The 20,735-nt window shown below is 49.7% G+C and overlaps 1 protein-coding gene across 1 annotated transcript in view; it reads left to right on the forward strand.

The window, feature by feature from the left end:
- Positions 1 to 19,414, forward strand: part of Edar (ectodysplasin A receptor) — a 78,432-nt gene extending 59,018 nt beyond the window's left edge. Inside the window, exons 6-12 of the mRNA XM_006989856.4 lie at positions 8,832 to 8,918; positions 9,829 to 9,954; positions 10,055 to 10,129; positions 10,401 to 10,476; positions 12,582 to 12,741; positions 14,073 to 14,133; positions 16,971 to 19,414. Of these exons, the coding sequence (XP_006989918.1) occupies positions 8,832 to 8,918; positions 9,829 to 9,954; positions 10,055 to 10,129; positions 10,401 to 10,476; positions 12,582 to 12,741; positions 14,073 to 14,133; positions 16,971 to 17,293 (908 nt within the window). The 3' untranslated portion in view covers positions 17,294 to 19,414. The remainder of the gene's footprint in view (positions 1 to 8,831; positions 8,919 to 9,828; positions 9,955 to 10,054; positions 10,130 to 10,400; positions 10,477 to 12,581; positions 12,742 to 14,072; positions 14,134 to 16,970) is intronic.
- The last annotated feature ends 1,321 nt before the right edge of the window (positions 19,415 to 20,735 follow it).

A 20,735-nucleotide genomic window follows, 5' to 3' on the forward strand; every position in this document is an offset into this window, starting at 1 on the left:
TATTGCCTCACCACAGGGCCCAATTTGTCCAGCACTGATGTCTTCTACTACTGGTGCAGAATGAAGCCAGTTCCAGCACCTAGAGAAGATTAGCACAGCAGTGGCTAGACATGGAGACAGTCGGCCATCAGCAGCCATTGCTTCTCTTGCAAAGGACTGCAGTTCAGTTCCCAGCACCCCCCTCAGGGGGTTAACAACCATGCAGCTCGGGGATCAGGGCATCTAGGACACGGACACACACACACAGACACACACACACACACAGACACACACACACACAGACACACACACACACACACACACACACAAATTAATAAAAATAAAATCTTTTTGAAAAAGACCAACACAACAAAGGAATAAACAAGGCATTGGCTTTGCTGTGGGCGAGAGGTTGTGAGTCAGACATTAAGGCTGTCACACAGGCCAGCCAGTGGCACCGCTGAGGAGTCACTCGGTTACACCTTCTGTCTCACAGAGAGAGATCCCAAGACCTGATCCACTCAGCTTCTGGGACCACTAGGAAAGCTAAGGGGATCACAGACACAAAGATTTTTGGAAAATACTATAAAGTGCTAGACAATCTTAAGTTCTCATGTATACATAAAATTACACGAGGCCATGAGAAATGTAGAAATATTCTTAAGTTATCAAGAAATGAAATATCATCCAAAAACTACAACTATTAGCCTCACGGGTTTATAACCTTCCATGGGCTGCTGCTTTTCTGGTCTCCTTATGGTCCATCTTTCATTTGTGGAGAAGGGCCCTCCCTCTGTTTCAGAGGATTCTAATGGATGGTTTCTTGGACTTGGCGACATGGTCTAATAAATGTAGAAATGTTCTGAAGCCGGGGCCCTTAGCCAGCATCCAAATGTCAAACTTACTAAAAGTGTGTTTGGGGACCACCCAGACCTGCTATGGAGGGAAGATGAGGGAAAGCTAGAAGGAGGCTAGCCTCATCATCTACCAGAAGGGAAAAAAAGAAGGGAAGCCCCTTCCTGGAACCAGCCTGGGATGAGGCCCATCCACCCTTAAGTCACAATTGTACCTTCAAGGAGAATGTAGTAGGGACCTCCTCCTTAAAAGGTCAGGTGATAGGAATGGAAGAATGTCACCTCCCTGCTGGTGAGGCCCCACAAAGCAATTATGTGACTAGGCAGGATGCCTGGAAGCAGGGATGCTAGAAGTTAGGGAATCCGAGGGCCAGGCCATTCTCTGCATTCCAAATAGGTTGGCAATTGGAATAGATTTGCATGTGTTTAAAATTGAACTTCCTACCTGTCATATGCTAATTAATTTACAAATTGGAGGAGGCCCTGGGGCTCCTGGCTGCCAGCCTGGCCTGTGGTGAAGTCAGCTGCCATTGCTAATGTGTCTTCTGTAGGGAAATCTACGTGGATTAAATGCCAGATGATTCTGCGATGAGGTTCTCACCTGAGGGGAAGATATCAGGACCACACCACCTATCAGAAAAAGTTCTTTAGCTAAGGAACCTGGGAGGGAGGTAGCTCCCTTCAGGGACCCTCACACACATACATGCCCTTCCCTTATTGCCTGGGCAGTCAGAAGAGGCAACCGTATGCATCCAACCTGGGGAAAAGTAAGCCAAGTCCCTGACTCCTAGAGATTAAAAAACAAACCAAAAACAAAGGATCCCCTCCATCTCTCTACTCTTTAATCGCTTAACTGACAGCTAGATCCCAGGAAGGCTTCAGTGTGGGTTTTTATAATCCAGTCTTGGCTCTGGGGCCAGTTCAGCTCCCACTGGAGTCCTTTCAAGCCAGTCTCCAGGCATCTGTTTGCCCAGCCCAGGAGCTTGTCTGAGACAGATGTGGTAGATGGAGCACTGACTGGTGAGAGACTCCTTCAGAACGTCAAACAACTCCACTCTGCCCTTCTCTACTCTGGCCTCAGTTTGGAGACTGTGTTACCCAGGATGCATTGTGATTGGAAAGAGCACCTCTAACGACAGCCCTGTGAAATTAGGAGACCCATATGCTCAGTATTGTTGTCCGCAGCCCCACCCCAGGAAAGCCAGAGACTTGGCCAAACCTCGTCTTTGTTGGGCTCTTGAAGTCCCTGGCTGGTGGCCTAGGCTGCACCTCTTCCTGGAGGGTGGATTTCCTGGGCCTTGCTGTACCAAGTTGTCGTTCTTGGTGCTCTGAGTCAAGGACCCTGGGGCACCTGGTGGTGCAGCTACATGCCCAGGAGAGCTGGAGCAGGCAGATGGCCAGGGCCAGGACAGCCAGTCCAGCTACATGCCTGAATCAGCGGGAGGGTCTCCTCTTCAGGAAGGATGGGGGTCAGGGTACCCACCACTCCCCTCACCCCACGTGACTGGGCCTGCACTGGCATTCTCAAAGAACTGGCCGCTTCTCTGGGCGCTGAACAGGGGAGTTCATGGGCTATGATTCTTATCGTATTCCCACGAACTGCTTGAGGTAGCACAGGTTTCTGGGTCTGCCTGTGACTCAGCATGTCTGGGGGGGGGGGGGGAGGCAAAACACATATTTTATTAAGTCTGACATTTGGGTATAGGTTAAAGGTCCCCAGCTCCAGGCCATTTCTGCCTTTGTTAGAGTATTTATCCAGCCGCATGGAGCTCTGTTTCCATCCCGGCCAGGCTGTACTCAGTGGTGTCTACCAACAGACTTTTGCACAGCCAGGGTGCATTAATGCTCACCAAGCGCTCTCGTAAACATGTCCTAAGAGTCCTGCTCTGCTGCTGTCACACAGACCATCAAGGGACCCTCGGGAGGCATGAGAAAGTGACACGAGTTTACTTATAAAGTAGAATTAAATGTTCCTGTTCCTGGATGGCCAAGATGCTGGGTTCCAGGTCGGTCCTGTCTCCAGGCTGACCAGCATCACCATCAACGCATGAGGCAATGGTACCCTGGGAGCCGCTTCTGTTTCTGCTCTCTCTACCGTATAATTGAGACAATACCTGCACACACTGGGGTTGACAGTATGTGGACACTGAAACGGGAAACACTAAGCAGATGCAGCTGGCAGTCTTCCCTACACCACCACTGGCACCTAGCAACCTCTTCCCGAGGCCTTGAAGCAAAGCCCCCCCCCCCCCCCTCCTGCCAGCAACAGCCCACCGGGAGAGCGTCAGGCCTCACCTCCTTCGCTATCTGCTGCCATGGGGTGCTGGCAAATCCATGTCAGACCGAAGGGACACCAAAGCCCTTCGAATTGCTTTTCCATAAGCCAAAGAGCAAGATGCACTTGAGCAAGGAGCTCTGTCTATGATTTCCTCTCTTCCACGTCATCCTGAGAACGCAGCTACCCGGACAGCTGAGTAGAGGGGCCTGTGCTGTGATGACCATTGGTCAGAGTTTGGAGGCGGGATCTCAGGGATGGAGAAGGGTGTGCAGCTCTCTTGGCTTCCACTGTGAGTTTCCGCTTTCCCTAGGAAAGTGATCTCATTCTCCGTAGCGCAGTTTCCTCTAAGGTCTTGTGTCACAAGATCTCTGTGAGGACAGATGAGACTAATGTGGACAGGGTGTGGGAAATACCCACTTTGGTGCTAGTGAAATATCCCAGTGCAGCGGGCACAGGCTGAGCCACACAACGGCAGCCCTGTACTTCCAAGAGCTCCTCTGGGACAGAGTGGTTAGAGAGACAAGGACATAATGCAATAGAAGTACTGTGTGGTGGCAGGACCAGCCCTCACACCTGTTTCTCTGTCTCTCTGTCTGAGTGTGTGTGTGTGTGTGTGTGTGTGTGTGTGTGTGTGTACACTTAATCACCTGTCAGTGGCTAAGACCCTTGAGTTCAGTCAAGAAGAGAGTGGTCTTTTAGGGAGGGACACCAGTTAAAAGACGAGGCTTTGTGTGGCTTAGAGCCCCGTAGTGGATTCTGTTTGGCACCCCATGTGAGCCTTGGAACATAAACAGGAAACCCTGGCCACCGAAAGCATAGACCCAGTCATTTCTCTTCACACCAGATTATGCCACATAGCACTATTCACACCAGACCACACCACATAGCACCAAGGTAAGAAGCAGGGTCTGGCAAAGCAAGTCAGAGCAGAAGCAAAGGCTGTGTTCCCAGCAAGCAGGCCTCTCACTTCCAGCAGCTAGTGAGGATCTGAAGCCTCCACTCATCACTCAAGGATCCACCGCCAGGGTGTGTGGCCAATGCCAGGGCTGCAGGGCACCTCCTTGACAACTCTAAGCACCAAATCACCCTTGAACATCCGAACTGTTTACACTCCGTGGAGAGTGCCAGCCAGCCTCTAATGCATACTGGCACATTTATAAATTGTGTGGATTAACAACTTCAAAGGCCCCTTATAGACCCTCATCTCTTTGAACAGAGGTATAACTCCACTAAGCCTTGTGCTTACGGCTCACTAAGTCCCCGAGGAAGGTGAGCCGAGCCCCTGCAGCCAGCCTGGGAGTTCATAGTGAAGTAGGCACATCTGTCCCTACAATCTTGTCTAGTAATGGACCTCAAGTGAAAACTTCTGCTCATTATCTGGGACATCGTTTTTTTACCAGCTTTTCTCGAACATTTCACCTTGCTCATTTTAAAGCCAGCGTCCTAGGGGAGCAAACATCCGGCTGTACTTTACCACTCAAAGAGATTGGTATGGCAGAGCAAATGACTGAGTGTAGGGAACAGGGTAGGGTGGACTATTTCTAGCTGCAAAACATTTTGATAATAGTGCAGAGTAAATCCACATCAGACCAGACACAACCTGACACAGAATATGTATGCAGGGATCCCAGCATGCTCCTCTGGGGAACTTGTACCATGGCTGTGCCTCCATGATGGGCGATGCAGATGAACAAGACATCTTCCATGCCCTGCCCCCGAGTACCTTGTAAGGTGGGATGGTGTATAGAACCATGGCTGATGAAAGGTATGCTGTGAAGAGCAGCAATAACCCAGGTCTCTAGGCTGGCTCTCTCTGTCTCTCTCCCTGAGTTTTGTCCAAACATACATCACACACAGCTTATTCAATACGATACAGTATGTTCATAAGATGAATGTGCACACGTCTATAATGCTGGTGTGTGCTTTTCAAGGGTTTGGGATAATAGAGAGCAGGTGCTTGTTTCCTCTGGAGATTTTTTCCAACCACACTAAGAAACAACAGAAGCACCAGGGACCCAAGTTTGTCTCCCAAGGCCTGCAGGGACCCTCCTGCTCCTTAGCAAACCACACTCACTGCTCACTAGGAGGCCCTTTGGGGTCCATGACGGTGATGTGTAACGATGGGGAGGTACTTGAGCAGACCTGTGTGAGGTCAGCCTGGCGGCCTGGGGATGTCCAGGACGAGGGTTTGCTCTGCTGATCTCACTCCCCTCTCACCTGGAAAACAGAGGACAAACGCAACCAAGTAAGACGCAGGTGGTTTTTTGTCGTTACTGTGCTCAGAGCAGGTCCTGTTTGATTTGTTTTGAGCTGTTTCCCATAGAGCACATGCCTTTCGCCTGCCTGAAGCAGGGCTGCCTGCCACTCAGAACATCCGAACCATGCACCCATGCACTGAGTTGTTCTGAGTCTCCTCTCTTGCCAGCTCTAGTTCTGAGAAGCCTGTCGGCAGGCTATGGGTTGCTGCCCTTCAGGACCTGCACGGCCTGGTTGTGAGCCTGGTTGAATCCATGTAATTTTGCTCCTTCTGCAACCCAACATAGGCCCCGGCATCTACTGCAGGACCCCAGAGGGAAGTGTCTGCCTCCCTGAAGATTCTGGAAGGGCCCTGAGGTCCATCACATAGAAAGGGTAGGGTGGAGGCCACGAGGACCTGAAGGGTTTGCTTGAGGGTGGCTGTGGGCATTTGGCTCCAGCCCCTGGCTTCGAGAGGTCGACCTTCCTGCCATACCTCGTCCCCCACTTCCCCCTTCTCAGATGTACTCAGCAGAGCATCCTTGGCTGGGGAATGCCTGGCAACTCCTGCAGCCCGTGCAGTCTGGGTGCTCCACTAATACCAGCTGGGCTTCAGTCTGGGGACTGTCCAGTATATCGGAGCAAGGCAGAGCTGGCCCGAGCAGGTAGCGTCTGTGGCTCCGGAGGATGTCCTTAACAAGTAGCAGCCCGCCCCACTGTTTGGCGATGTCTTGTAACCAGCCCTCCCAGGTTAATGGAATACAAGGGCATTTCATAAGTCTGTACGCACCACGCTGCCTCCATTGTTTCTTTCTAGACCATAGGCCTGGGTGTGTTTGCACCCCGTCCCCAGCCCTGTCACTGCCTTGGGCTGCAAGTCCTAGCAAGGAGGGACAAGAAAAGACAAAGATTGCTGGTGTCCACAAACACAGCCCTTGGCTTTTTTTTTTCCCCTCTGCCCACATATCTTAAGCTCACTTGAGCCCCTAACCAAATCAACAGATCAGTTTCTTTTCAATGTCCTATTTGCTCTAGAGAAAGGAAATTAGATTCTTTTCAAAACTGGGTCAGGACAGTCCACCTGATGACATGTGATGGCTGCTTCCCGGTATAGTACAAATGGCAGGACCCTGGAGCTTGCCTTTGCTGGCTGGAGCAGCTGCTAGCCTGTAAAGGACTTGGTGGGGGTCTGTGAGCAGGAATGGGCACAGCCTGAATGTCTGACATTTGACAGGTGAGCAGGTGAATGTAGCTAAGTAGAAGGACCACCACTGGGGCCTCCCTCACCAGTTCCTCCTGAAGAGTTATCCCTAAAGATAAACTTTAGAAGTAGAACGTTAGGTTTGGAGCCTAAAGGCCACAGAAAAGCTTCCAGTCTTCCTCCAGAAAGATAAAGAGACATCTCACCCTCCCTGGGCAAGTGACTGTCCTCCTGGCCCACACCACAGTTCTATTCCTGTCTAATGTTGAGGGCCAAGCTACCCTCTGAATACCTTGGCACCTCACTGACGCACAGAAATCCACCTCCAGCCTGCCCTCGGCCTGTGATGCCCTCTTGCACATCCACACTGTTCATTCTCCATCTCTCTATTGGTTGAACTAGGTATACAGCCTGAGACAGAAGTCCTGGCCTCTCTCCACAGGGCCTCTCTCCATACTCAGCTAACTCAGCAGCGCATTCCACTACTGTGTGACTGTGTTCCTGCTCCTGGGCTGGCACAAGGCAGATGGCGGGAGGCTTTACACACAGCACACCCGTGCTTCTCCCAGAACCTCTACTGTGGTGCTGTAGGCTGACCTCAGTGCACCCTTCAGGCCAGTTCTCTTGGCTGGCTGGGGTGGGTGGAAGGACATGTCTTCAGGGAGGTTGGTGGCCCTGTCTGGGCTCGTAGCTGCTTTTCAGAAGCATGGCATTACTTTATGAACCTCTCCAGAACTGAGAACCAGCAAGGACAAGAGAGAAAGAAATGAAAACATAACTCCCTCCCCCACCCCAGGGCTGGGGTCACAGTGGATGGGCAAGTGTTCTGCCTCTGCTGAGCTATGGTCTTTATCCCTTGACAAACGGATTGTTTTTATCCATTGACAAACTCAAGTTTGACCTAAAGAGGGTTATTTATCAGAAAAAAAAGTACTTGTAGTTTGTCTGATATCAAATCAGCTTCCATTTTTCTCCATGCTAGTGACAGTTTTTTCTTCCTGCCCCCCACCCAACTTGGTTTCAGGATTCTTGAGACAGGGTCTCTCTATGTAGTACTGACTGACCTGGATCTCCCACTGTAGATCAGGCTGGACTTGAACTCACAGAGATCTGCCTGCCTCTGCCCAAGTGCTGGGATTAAAGGCGTGCATCACCATGCCTGCCCTTTTGTTTTTTCAGTGACACTTTTTTTCCTCTGGGGAGGGACAGTAATGAGCCATGGCTAGGAGGGAGAGCAGGGCACATCCATTCTTAAATGGTTTGGTGGAAACTATTTTAAAAACGCACCTTAGGCCAGGCGGTGGTGGTGCACGCCTTTAATCCCAGCACGTGGGAGGCACAGGCAGGCGGATCTCTGTGAGTTTGAGGCCAGCCTGGGCTACCAAGTAAGTTCCAGGAAAGGCGCAAAGCTACACAGAGAGAAACCCTGTCTCAGGAAAAAAAAAACAAAAACAAAAAACAAAAAAAAAAACGCACCTTAGGCTCAGCGTGCAGTGCACTGGAGGCCACAGAACCACCACCAGCACACAGAATCTTAGAGAAAATCCTAGAGGGAGGCACATCAGAGCTAAGAACCTTAATGTGAGGCTCTGCTGGCCCCTCCTGCTTCTGCCTCGGGTTTTCTTTTTCCGGTTTTCAGTAACAAAGATATATTGCTTTTATGACCAGAAAAGATATTAAGAACATATGTCCGCTCTCCATAGTTGGAAAAAAAATTAATCAAGTATTATTCCCTCTAAAATACTTTTATAGACACATGCTATCCTTCAGAGGACATAGCATTTGTCTTGGTTCATAGGAAAACTGAGTGGATGAGGCAGAGCTGTCTTTTTATTTAAAGAACAAGAATCCTGATGGATGGAGAGATAGCATATGGGCTCTGCTGCTCTTGCAGAGGACTGGTGTTCAGTTCCCAGCACCCACATTGGTGGCTCACGAGCACTAATAACTCCAGCTCCAGGGGTTCCAATGCCTTCTTCTGGCCTTCACAGGTACCTGCACACATGTGGTGCATATACAGACCACACACACACACACACACACACACACACACACACACACACACCAATTTACAAAACAGAATTTCTAAGATGTCAAAATACTCTTGGGGGAACATAAAACACATTAGGAAATAAATAAAAATACATCCTCTTTGCCCCCCTCCCTGCAGTATGGTCCAGAAGTCCAGATTGCTTCACTTCACTGCGGTGTCTTATTTTCCAGCTTTGTCCAGTCTTTGCATGATGCTCTGTCAGATCGCTGAGGTTATGTGTTCTCCTTGCAGGTGTGGGAGCCACCTCTGGGGTTTCTGCCCACTCCTCCAGCACATCTGGGGGCAGCACCTTGTCCCCCTTCCAGCATGCTCACAAAGGTGAGGAGGGTGCCCAGCTGTGGGTCCCCTGGAACTCAGGGAGCTGAGAGGGAGCGAGGAGGGAGGAGGGAGAGGGGACAGCTGTCAGCAATGAACACGGAGTCCTCCCCTCTTGTCACTTCTCCAATGTGACAGAATCGCATGATCACACTCAGAGCCCACCCCACTTCCCCACCAAGCACCTGGGGACAGCATGCAACCAAGAACAGTAAGACACATACATCACCCATCTCCCACATCTGGCAGTGTTACAGATGCACCAGATGACATCAGGAGGCTGAGCACCCTCGAGGGGCTCTCAGCTCTGCACCCCCTTTCAGATGGCCCAGGGCACCAGATGCCTGCCACAGCCTCTTTGGGTGACAGGTCATTTGGATCCTGCTTCATAGGAACCAGGTGTCCTGTTGGTTATTTTGGAAAGTCAGAGGGAGGTTTTGGATAGTCCCGGTATCCAAAGCGGCATTAGGGAACCAAGCAAACAGCTCCAGGAATAAGCAGCAGCCAGGCAGAAGTGGAAACAGCAGGAGTTGTCGGGTCTGTTCAGCCCTCTCTACCCTGGGGCTCTTGCTATTACTCTGGAGATGAGGTGCCAAGTAAAACCAAACCAGGAATGCGATCTCTAGCCAGAGGAATGGCCTTTTGCTTGGGAGTGCTTAAACCTGGACTATGCTGTCTTTGGATACTCGATCATGGGCCTCTCGTCCTCATTGCTACCTTTCTCTCAGGATCTCAGAGTAGCCTACTTGACAGTGTAGGAGCAGCCTAGCAACCAAAGCACACCTTGCGGGCCAGGTCCTCGGGTCAAGTATGACCCCTGGAAGCATCCCTGTGACTGGGTCTTCTGCTGAGTGCTGTGGCTTGGAGGGGGGGCCCTTGAAAATATTTATCCTCCTCTTCCTGATGCCAGCAGAGCTCTCAGGCCAAGGACACCTGGCCACCGCCCTGATTATTGCCATGTCTACCATCTTCATCATGGCCATCGCCATTGTCCTCATCATCATGTTCTACATCATGAAGACTAAGCCTTCAGCTCCAGGTGACATCCCTGCACCCACACCCCTATTCCAGTACTCTGTCACCTTCCCTAAGTGAACCAGGGGGCTCATGCCAACCCCCTTTTCTTTTTCTTCAAGCAGCCTGCTGTACCAGTCCCCCAGGAAAGAGCCCAGAAGCGCCAGCTAGCACACATGAAGAGAAAAAGGAGGCCCCAGGTCTGTACACCTAGCCCATGCTGTCCCCATACACAGTCTCTAGCCTGAAGGTGGAGTATGTCCACCTTGTCCTCAAACTTGACAGACCAGCCTGCTGACCATGTCTGATTCCAGGGCCCATGCTCTGGGGTGGAGGGTTGGGGGGGTGCCCACTTGTTCTGTCCCCAGGTCAGGTCACCAGGGATGTCTACTTAAAAGGAAACATGAAGGGAGATCCAAGTTCAGAGCCACAAGCTAACTCTCGCTCCCCGCCCAACTTCCATTCCTACAGACAGCGTGGTGGTGACTTTCCCTGAGAATGGTGAATTCCAGAAGTTGACAGCAACACCCACAAAGACCCCCAAGAGGTATGTAGAACAGGGACTTGCCTACACTCACTAGTGGGTGGAACAGTCTTAGTTCCAAAGACTGAGCTGCCAGCTGGGTCCTTATAAATCCTTGAGCAGCCAGGCAAACTGTATCAGTGGATGTACTGAATGGGTGGTGCCTGGCCTGGGGATGCTCCAAGGATGTTGGAGAGCAGCTTCCCAGCAGAAGGAGGCAATGTAAACTAGCACTGGATTTCTGTTTCCTCATTAACTACAGGAGCTGGTGTATGCTGGGGAAGGTGTAACATCTACCTGATACTCTCCATTTGCCCGCTCTCCCCATCCCCAATCTCCCAGATGCCCTGAACCCTCTACCCTTCTGCTCAAACTGAGGAAAGACATGAATCTCATGATCCACACGTCCTGGTCAGGTTCTCACAGCTGCCAGCAATGCTTAAAATGCCTTAAAGCCCACAGCACATGCAACCAGGCCTAAGACTGGCCTTGTCACATCCTTAAGAGTAACAGGTTGATTCAGTCCCCATTTCCATAACTGGACCAAGATCACAGGCTAGTGAGTAACAGAGTGGGAGCCAAAGTCCAGGCTGTCAATTAGGCTTGGTGTAATAAGCCGCTGGGGGAAGAGATTTACCTGGTGGTATTTTAGCACATTTACCAAACACTGGATCATAGCACCCCCTCTGCTTTAAAATCAACTAAGAGGAAAGTCATTGCCTATTGTCCCCACAGTCATTTGGACTTGGTCCTTGCAGCTGTTCGGTACTGGTTCTCAGTGAGGCCCATAGCTTGAGTTTCTTCTGAGGGAAAAATCTGCATGACTATACTTGGGGAAAAATACACTCTTTGCGTGTATAAATATTAAGCTTTTGCTCTAAAGAAGGGTCAGGAGCCTTTTTGTCCCTTTTTGGGTCTTGAAAATGGGATTTGGGAGCTATGTGGTGATCTGTGGAAATGCCATGAGGTAATCTGTGAAGATACCATCATGCATTCCCATTTGCTTGCCAGATTAGTGAAGGGGATGGGCCAGCCACCTCCCTCGCAGGCCCTCAAGCATAATGACAAAGTGGCTCTGTCAGATGGTTTCATAACTGCTTGTATTTTTTCTTTTTTCTCTTCTTTTTTCTTTATTCTGGCTCCAGGGCTGTGTTTGCATATGGCCTTCAGTAACACTCAAATATAATGTGTGGCAAACATAATCCCTTTTTCTAAAGGCCTTTAGCTAAACCAAGGGGGCAAGCAGAATGCTCTGCAAAAAGAATATTGTTTTGCTTTTATTTTTGAATGGTTTGAGGACTTAATCTCTAACCCACAGGTGCCAGGTCCTGTGTGACCTGAGCAGTGAGCAGGGGGCAGCTGCTCATGAGGCTGGATAGTTGGATGTATGTGATCACCCACCCTGCCTACCCTCTGGGGCTCTCTGTAGTTCCTATAAGGCACACATCTAAGGCCAGGCCACTAGTCAAGAGGGCCTTCCCTGACATTAAGGTGCAATTTTTTTGTGTGTTCCTGGTTATCCTAGGAACTCTGCACGGACTGAGTTCCAGCCTTCTCATCTTAATGACTTAACATGAAGACCCACGGTTGTGCTTGTCTTGCTGGAGTTAAGTACAGGAATCTAGAACATATTCAGTGAATCTTTACCAAACACCCGTGGTATCAGGCAGTGTGGAGAGATGTCAGGTGCAGTCCTCGATGGTGTCCCCAGCCTCTCAGAACCCACTGCTTCTTAGGAGCCCCATGCAAACATCTACAGGCCTTTTTGTACCAGAATGGCTTGTTTGTCAGGAAACAGGATGTCTCTTTCTCACCTCATGTCCCCTTACCTAGAGCTCTGGAGATATAGAAAACGCTTAAGGAACAAGACATTAGCCGGGCAGTGGTGGTGCACGCCTTTAATCCCAGCACTCGGGAGGCAGAGGCAGGCGGATCTCTGTGAGTTCGAGGCCAGCCTGGTCTACAGAGCAAGATCCAGGAAAGGTGCAAAGCTACACAGAGAAACCCTGTCTCAAAAAAAGACATTGTACAGTGCTCTCCACACCTGGAACCAAGACCAGTGCCGAGGCAGCTCCTCTGGGCTGCAGTTCCCCAGACCTCACTAACAGGTGTCCCGCTTGTGTCCACAGTGAGAACGACGCCTCCTCTGAGAACGAGCAGTTGCTGAGTCGCAGTGTGGACAGTGATGAGGAGCCAGCCCCGGACAAGCAGGGGTCCCCAGAGCTGTGCCTGCTGTCGCTAGTTCACCTGGCCAGGGAGAAGGCTGCAGCCAGTAACAAGTCTGCTGGGGTGAGGCTCTGGCAGCATGGCCCATGGCACACTGGTGCCGGGACTTAGAGCCGTCAGACAAGATGAACATAAGCCCTCGCGCTCAGTTAGTTCCTTAGGATGCTGTTTCTCCCAACGGTCCCAGCTAGGACAATGCGCAAAGCAACAGATTAAAAAAAAAAAAAAAAAAAAAAAAACCCAAAAAACTAATTATACTGCTTATAGACAAAAAAGTATTTTTTTAATCACTGCAAATGCTAGAGAACAGAAAAAAAACTTCCAAAAACATACTGTGCATATCCAAGCAGTTACACACACACACACACACACACACACACACACACACACACACACACATCTGTGTGTATTTGTGGGTTCTGAATCCATGAGTCAACTAATAAGCATAGATAAAGAAAACTGCGACTGTATTAAACATGCATAGTTCTTATTGTCATTAATCGCTAAACCATGCAATGCAATAACTATTTACACAATACATCATTATTAGAAATATTTTGAAGTATATAGGACGATATGAATAGGACCTAAGCAAATAGACGTTTTACACAGTAGTCTTGAGCAACCACAGGCTTTAATATCCTGAAAGGTTCGAGAAATAAGAAATTATATATGTGAACACATGCGTACACACACAGACACAAATATACATACACATACATCTCTTATACAGCAGTAGACTCACTTGTACAAATTGTCCAGAGGGTTTTATCACCAAAGCAAACTACTTTGGAATGTCTGTGGCACAAGGTGTGCTCGGAGGCTCTGGCATATATTCCTGCTTTTAGTCTGTGCCTCAGGCAGCCCAGCCAAGCCATGTGGCAACATTGTTGGTAGTCAAGAAAGTCCCTACGGGGATCCTGGATCTGGCCTGATCCTGCAGGATACTTCACTCTGGGTGCAGTGATCTCGCTAAAAGAACCTAGAGACCATGCTGCCTGCCTGGCATGGTCTTTTCACCCAGGGCCACTCACTGCCTATCTTTGCCTGAGCTCTCTGCCCTAGGGAAGAGAGCCTTCCATAGCTCTGCCAGCCACTGCATGCATGGCTGCCCTGGTGGCCATCTGGGGCCCTCATTGTCAACCTTCTAAATACACTGATGACAGCTCTAACATTGATGTCCCTTTAAACCCAGTAGCATCCCTTTTGTGCACAGAGGGTGTTTGCTTGGAAACCCTAGGGACATTCTTCCTCCTGATGGCTTCCACCTAAGGTCTTGGCACAGCAAGTATGCCTAGCTGTCAGGGCCAAGCCAGTACAAAGGGAAGATCTGGGACTCCTTGACCATCTTCCCCCTTTCTGAAGATGAGCATTCTCTCAATTGTTCTTTATAGATCCAAAGTCGGAGGAAAAAGATACTGGACGTGTATGCCAACGTGTGTGGTGTTGTTGAAGGTAAGGACTAGAGAACCATTCAGAGCTGGATGTGGTGGGCACACCTTTAGTCCCAGCACCTGAGAGGCAGAGGCAGGCAGATCTCTGTGAATTTGAGGCCAGCCTGGTCTACATAACAAGTTCCTGGTCTGCCGGGGCTACATAGTGAGACTGTCTTAAACAAACAATAAAAAAGAGCCATTCGGGGCTCACTCCCGAGATGATAACCCCCCCAATGCCAGACTCCTGTGTGAGGAACTGAGGACAGTCATCCACATCGGATGGGGGTTGTCAGGCCGCCATCAGAATGGCCAAGTGAACTGACTTCTGATGTGGAGGGAAAGGGAATCTGGTTCCTGCTTAGGCTGAAGCATCCCATAGTGCTCCCCTCACAGGACAAGAGACTCCCAGTAAGTATGCTGGTGCAGTGCCACATGGGGACAGAGTGACGGGGTCCCGTAGCTTCTGTGCTTGTGTCCGCATCAATACTGTCATCAGGGAGATGTCCGGTGACATCCAGTAGTCAGTGCAATGGGGACACATTCTAAGAAACACGTGGGTATGAGAATTTTGTCCTTGTGTCAATATAGACTATACAGTCACAAACGAAGATGGTGGGGGCGTCAGTCGGTGCACTATGGAGTAAGCCTTTTCTGTCACTGGCAGAAACATCATCATGCAGGGTATGGCAGTTTCACAAGGCACACTGAACGGGCCTTGGAGGGCTCTCCCCTCCTTCTAGAACAGCCACATGAGCAGCAAGGTCCGACTGCCTGCCATGGGCAGGTAAGAAGTAGAAACATTCCAGTGTGTGATCCTCCTGGACGCTACAAAATCCAGCTCCTAAATTAGCTTCTATTCACCCTGGAAATAACCCCTCACTGCTTATGTCAGGGGACTTTCCTCCCTCCCGCCTTGCTGGCATCCCTCCACACACCCCTGGTCTGGTTGAACTGTGGGACTGAGGAGAGTCACATGCTGCCTGCCACTCATGCCCCCCATGTGGGAGAAATACAGGCCCTGAGCCGGGGCAGGCTGGTTAGATGCTCTGTTTGGCCAGAGGTAACCACTACGCAGGAATTCCAGGGCCAAGAATTCTTCTTGGCTGCCTTCAGAAACATGGCATGGCTCCATAAGTACATGCCTGGTCAGCCTGCTGGATCAAGCTTGGCAGGGTGGGTGCTGCTGGCTGCCCAGAAGAATATGGTCTGAGAGTTACATACATTCCAGCACCCCCAAAGCTCTTCTCTGTTCCAAAGAATGTCTTGGCTTTGAAAGACCAAGCCCAAGGGACTGTGGCTTTCAAATGAATTTAGAACTCCAACCTCCAGTGAGTCCCGTGGGGTAGGAGCTTCAAGCCCGTGCCCTCGGGTGCTCCTGGACAGCACAGGCATGGGTGCTTCCTAATGCCACAGTAATAAGACACAGCCAAGGCTGAGTCCTTCGGGCCCACATGGCTTGGCTCCCAAGACCATTAGAATCACACGAAGACCTTAATACTCACTACCTCTGCCTATCCAGCCACCCCTCCTTCCTCAAGATCCCAGTGTGGTTAGTATGGGGTGAACCCCAGACACCAAAGTCCTCCAGTTCTTTTACAGGTTTTCATTGTGGTATATCCCCCCATTGCCCCACAGACAGAGTTTCTCTGTGTAACAGCCCTGGCTGTCCTAGAACTCACTTTGTAGACCAAACTTGCCTTGAACTCATAGAGATCTGCCCTGTTTCTGCCTCCCAGGTGCTGGGATTAAAGGCGTGCACCACCACACCCGGCTTGTGGTATTCTTACCACTTGGTGCTAAGAGGTAATAGAGCAAAGCCTGGGTGCTCTTCTCCCAGCTTCTCCTGATGGTTACAGCTCACAAACCCCCCTAAAAGTTACAACCAAGGTGTTGATGTTGACACAATAGACAGTGACCCCTTCCACTACACAGGGGATTCTCCTGCAGCCCTGTCAACCACTATTCTGTTCTCTATGGCTGTAATTTTGTCATTTCAAGACTATTATAAAAGTCAACTTGGGGGCTGGAGAGGTGGCTCAGTGGTTAAGAGCACTGGCTGCTCTTCCAGAGGACCCAGATTCAATTCCCAGCACCTACATGGCAGCTTACAGCCATCTGCAAGTCCATTTCCAGAAGATCCAACGCCCTCTTCTGGCCTCTGTGGATACTGCATGCACATGGTGCACAAGCATACTTGTAGGCAAAACACCCATACATGTTAGATACACATTTTTAAATATTGTTCTAAGTTGAATCATACAGTACCCACTCAGTGATTAGCTGGTCTCACATACCATAATTCAGTGGAGAGTTAACCGGGTTTGCCGTGTATGTTAGTGTCGTGGGAGATTTTGAGTAGCCTTGGAAATGTCCACATAGGCAATCGTACCTGCAAACAAGGACAGTCTTACTCCTCCCTTTCTAGCCTGTGTGCACTCTTTCTTCTCTTGTCTGGCTCCACTGCTTTGGCACGAGGTCAACTATGAGCACTGAGAGCAGAGCCCAGGTCCTCCTGATCCCAAGGAAATGCTCAGCTCTCACCACTAAGTACAAGGCTGGCTCCGGACTTTTTATAAAAGTCACAGCAACTTTTAAATACTGGAACCAGAATTACACCCCTAGAATAAATGTCACTTATCATGGTACATAATTCTCTGTTCCTTTGTTGAACTCTATTTGTTAATATTTTGTTCAAGATACTGGTTTGGGTATCAGATTGGGAGATATTTCCTTCTATTTTCTGGAAGAGACTACTTAGAACTTATGTTAATTCCTTTTAAACACTTGGGAGGAGTTTAATACTGGGCCCCCTTGACTTCGATTTGTGACGTGTGACCGTGACCGTCCCTCTTCTAGGTCTCAGCCCCACAGAGCTGCCGTTTGACTGCCTTGAGAAGACCAGCCGGATGCTCAGCTCCACCTACAACTCCGAGAAAGCGGTCGTGAAGACGTGGCGCCACCTTGCCGAGAGCTTTGGACTCAAGAGGGATGAGATCGGGGGCATGACCGATGGCATGCAGCTTTTTGACCGCATCAGCACCGCGGGCTACAGCATCCCAGAGCTGCTTACGAAGCTGGTGCAGATCGAGCGGCTAGATGCCGTGGAGTCCTTGTGCGCAGACATACTGGAGTGGGCCGGGGTGGTGCCGCCTGCCTCCCCGCCCCCAGCCGCATCCTGAGGAGTGTGCCTTGGACTGTCCTCCCTGGGACCAGCTGGGGATCCAACGAGGCCACTGCAGCTGTGAGCGATGCCATCGGACTGCCAAAACTCAAGGCTTTTCCTGGTGGGTCGCCGTATTCCTTAGGCTGACCTGAGGAGCCTGTTGAGTGCTCAAATGAACATGTGGGGCTGACACGGGTGAAGAATCGGATCCCGTCTTTAAGGAGGCCCCTGGTGGGAGACAGAGGGCATGCTACAGACCGTATCACCAGCCCATCAAATAGGCCAAATGAAGGGATGCTGAGAAAATGTAGCCAAAGCTCTAAGAAGGGTGATGGCTTCTCGTGGAGTTGAGAAATGGGGGCATGCTTATGAAGAAAATAGCTTGACGGTTTTAGTAAGATGGCCATGAAGTCCAGCCACCCCACTTCCTGCATTGCTTCAGACGGAGCAGTTTGTTGGCGTGCTCTATGGTTTCAGGGGTAACTTGACCTGTGTTTGCGGTCGCCCACAATGACAGAAGCCTTGCAGTCACTAGTGGAAGAACGTGGTGTATGTCACTGGCACACAAGGCGTGTCTGCCCAGCCGAACCCAAGTGTGGGCAGATCTGGCCTCTAGTGGCACTCACAGACACAAGCAGTTACAATGTGTCAGGCTGTTTTTACTTCAAACAGGTGTCTGTTCTCTCTACAAAGGGAAATGGTGACTTCCTAAGAGTTTGACCATGCCTGATTCTAGACTTCAGGGGTGGCCAAAATTCGTGGATGAGGCTTGTGTGAGTTCAGACACAGCATCCTGAGCCAGTGAGGGATGGTGGAGCCTGAGGTGCAGTACAGACCTGGGGCCTGGAGTCCTGGCCCTGGGGGAGTCATCCCGGGGGGCTGTCTTCTCCTCCCCAAGACTGAGCTTTTCTCCTGCAAATGAGAGCTTGGTCTTCATGTTTGTTTGTGGTCAGGAAAGTTAAGGCTCAGGTGAGCAAAAGAAAATGGAGGCAGGACAGGAGAGGCCAAGGGAGCCTCCATGGGGTAAATACAGTGTGGGCGGCCACACAAAATGAGAGTATGAGGGAAACTCCTATCCGGTATTCTCATGTAAGGGCAAATGTAGGACAGAGTATTTACAGAGACAAAGCTTATAAACGGGCATTGTTCTTGGCAGATTCTTACTTCACCTCTAACTGCCAAGAAATGGGAAGTCGGGGAGCTTTCCCGCCAGGGGGTTAATGCCCAGCCGGCTGCTGGGCTCCCTCCTGAAGGCTGACGGTAGTGATCGTTAAATTACAATAAAGCCTCTGATTTAGAAAGCTGTGGGTTGGCTTTTCGTTTGTTTTTTTTAAAGTCATAGGCCTTTTGGGGTGGGAATCGGTGGTATATTTAAAACCATCAAGCCATTGAATATAGAACAGACTGTGAGAGGACCATAGTTAGGTCCTGAATATTTAATATGATCATTTTACTGTGTCTGTTTGTGCTTTTTTTTTTTTTTTTCAAAGATGGTGTTTGCTGTATCCTGCAAGTTAAACAGTCTGTTTAATTATCCTTTTAATTCCTCTTTGAGATCCTGCAGTGCCCCTTACCCCTGGTCATCAGTAATGATGCTGAGCGTCCCCTTAATTAGACTGTAAATGTCATCTGTGATGAGTGAGCAGGTCTAGGAGAGCAGGATCCTCTCCCCCCAACTGTCCCTCTGGTGAAGAATGGGCAGCTGCAGTCGGCAGTGTGGGCTGGCTTCAGTTCACCCTATTAGATTTCAGGGCTTGAGGGCAGCCAGCGTCCATGTTGTTTCATTGACTCCCAGCTTGCTGATTTAGGGGAGCTAGTCCCTTGTCATTTACTTTATTTGGCAATAAATCCAGGAAAGGTTTGCTACAATGAGCTTTGCCTATGCTGTGGAAATCAGAACCAACAAGACCGTAACGATTCTCACTGACCAATGCTGGCACTCCATGCTGCCATTTTTGTCTGGAGACTGTCATTATTTTCCAGTACTTAAAATTATTTAGTAAACACCCAGGCTAGGCCTGAGGCCCTTAGCTGGTGAAGTCATAATTGCGAGTATTTTATGTAATTTGTTTATATAACTTATTATATTTTTATATGATCAATAAATGTGTTAATAAAAAGAAGGCTTCAGATTGGTACCCTGCGAACTCTTATTGAGTGGTGTGGTGTGAGTGGAGAAGGCCTGACTGCTGTGTTCCTGGTCACTGTATTGTGTGTGATGAGACTATGGGACTGTGGCCATCCATAAATAAGGTATATAAATGTTAGAGCAGGAAGGTGTTCACTAACAGGAGCAGGCATATATGGGGAATACATGAAAACACCATGGGACACTGTTTTCCATGTGGCCACCATTAGTTATAAACAACGCGCTAGCTGCTACGACAGCGTTACTACCAAATACAGTGTCTCAGAGCACAGTGGCTTCTGTCTGGCTCGGGGTTCAGTAAGGGCTAGTGGGGTCAACCGGCCTGGGCTGTGCTCAGGCTTCTGTCTGCTGGGAAACCTTGAAAAGGGCAGTTCTGCTCCATCATCCCTCATCCTCCTCCATAAACCAGCTGGAGACAAGGAGCAGGATGGAGGCCGTGTGAAAGGTTGGGCTCAGAACTGGGCTCCCTGTCATTCCTGGCTCATCCCACGGGCAAAGCAAATCAAGTGGCCAAAGCCGGAGGTAAGAGTGAGGGAGACTGCCCCAGTGTACAAGGAGGGAACAAGTAACAATGAGCATGGGGAGTCAGGGGACGTGTCAATCAGCCGCAAACACTCAACAGCAGCAGCTGAGTTGTTAGACGTCTCGCTGGTGTCCCAGAGAGTTGGAGAAGTGCTCATCGTAAGGGAACAAAACCTGTCGGGTAGGTCTGAATGGTCCAGATATCAATTCTGTTTCCCTTAGCAGGAGCTTAATTTTAAAATCCCAGTGTGGAGATAAGAAGGTGAAAATGGGAAGAGAGGGCTGAACCTATAAGCCTGACAGTCACCCCAAACATGCACATCACACGTCCTAGAAACACCTCACGTTTCCAAGGACATGGGCTGCTGGTGTTCCTCCATGCATCTTTCTCCCAGGCACCACTGGCACGGCTTACGTTTTGATTAGGGACCACGTTCCTCTTCTCAACAGCAATGTCAAGCCTCTTCTCTATGCCTCAGTTTCTTCTCTATATATGGGGTAATAATAATAATAATAATAATAATAATAATACATTTCTTTTGGGGATTGTTGTGTAAATCCAGTAACCAATACAAAGCACTTCCCCTAGCACGTGATGTTCAATAAATGTACACTCTAGTTTCAGCATTATTAGCTGTTCTTTCAGGCTATGGAAACTAATAAGCTTACTGCAACATTTCCTAAGTAGGTTTCGGTTAACAAAGATTATTGTAAGACTTGCTGGGATCCCCACTAGGAGCATTAGTCTCGGCGTAGGATAGAAGGGAAGAGGAGGTTGGCTGGACTC

Source organism: Peromyscus maniculatus, chromosome 21, assembly GCF_049852395.1.
Source record: "Peromyscus maniculatus bairdii isolate BWxNUB_F1_BW_parent chromosome 21, HU_Pman_BW_mat_3.1, whole genome shotgun sequence".
In the NCBI taxonomy this organism is placed as follows: Eukaryota; Metazoa; Chordata; class Mammalia; order Rodentia; family Cricetidae; genus Peromyscus; species Peromyscus maniculatus.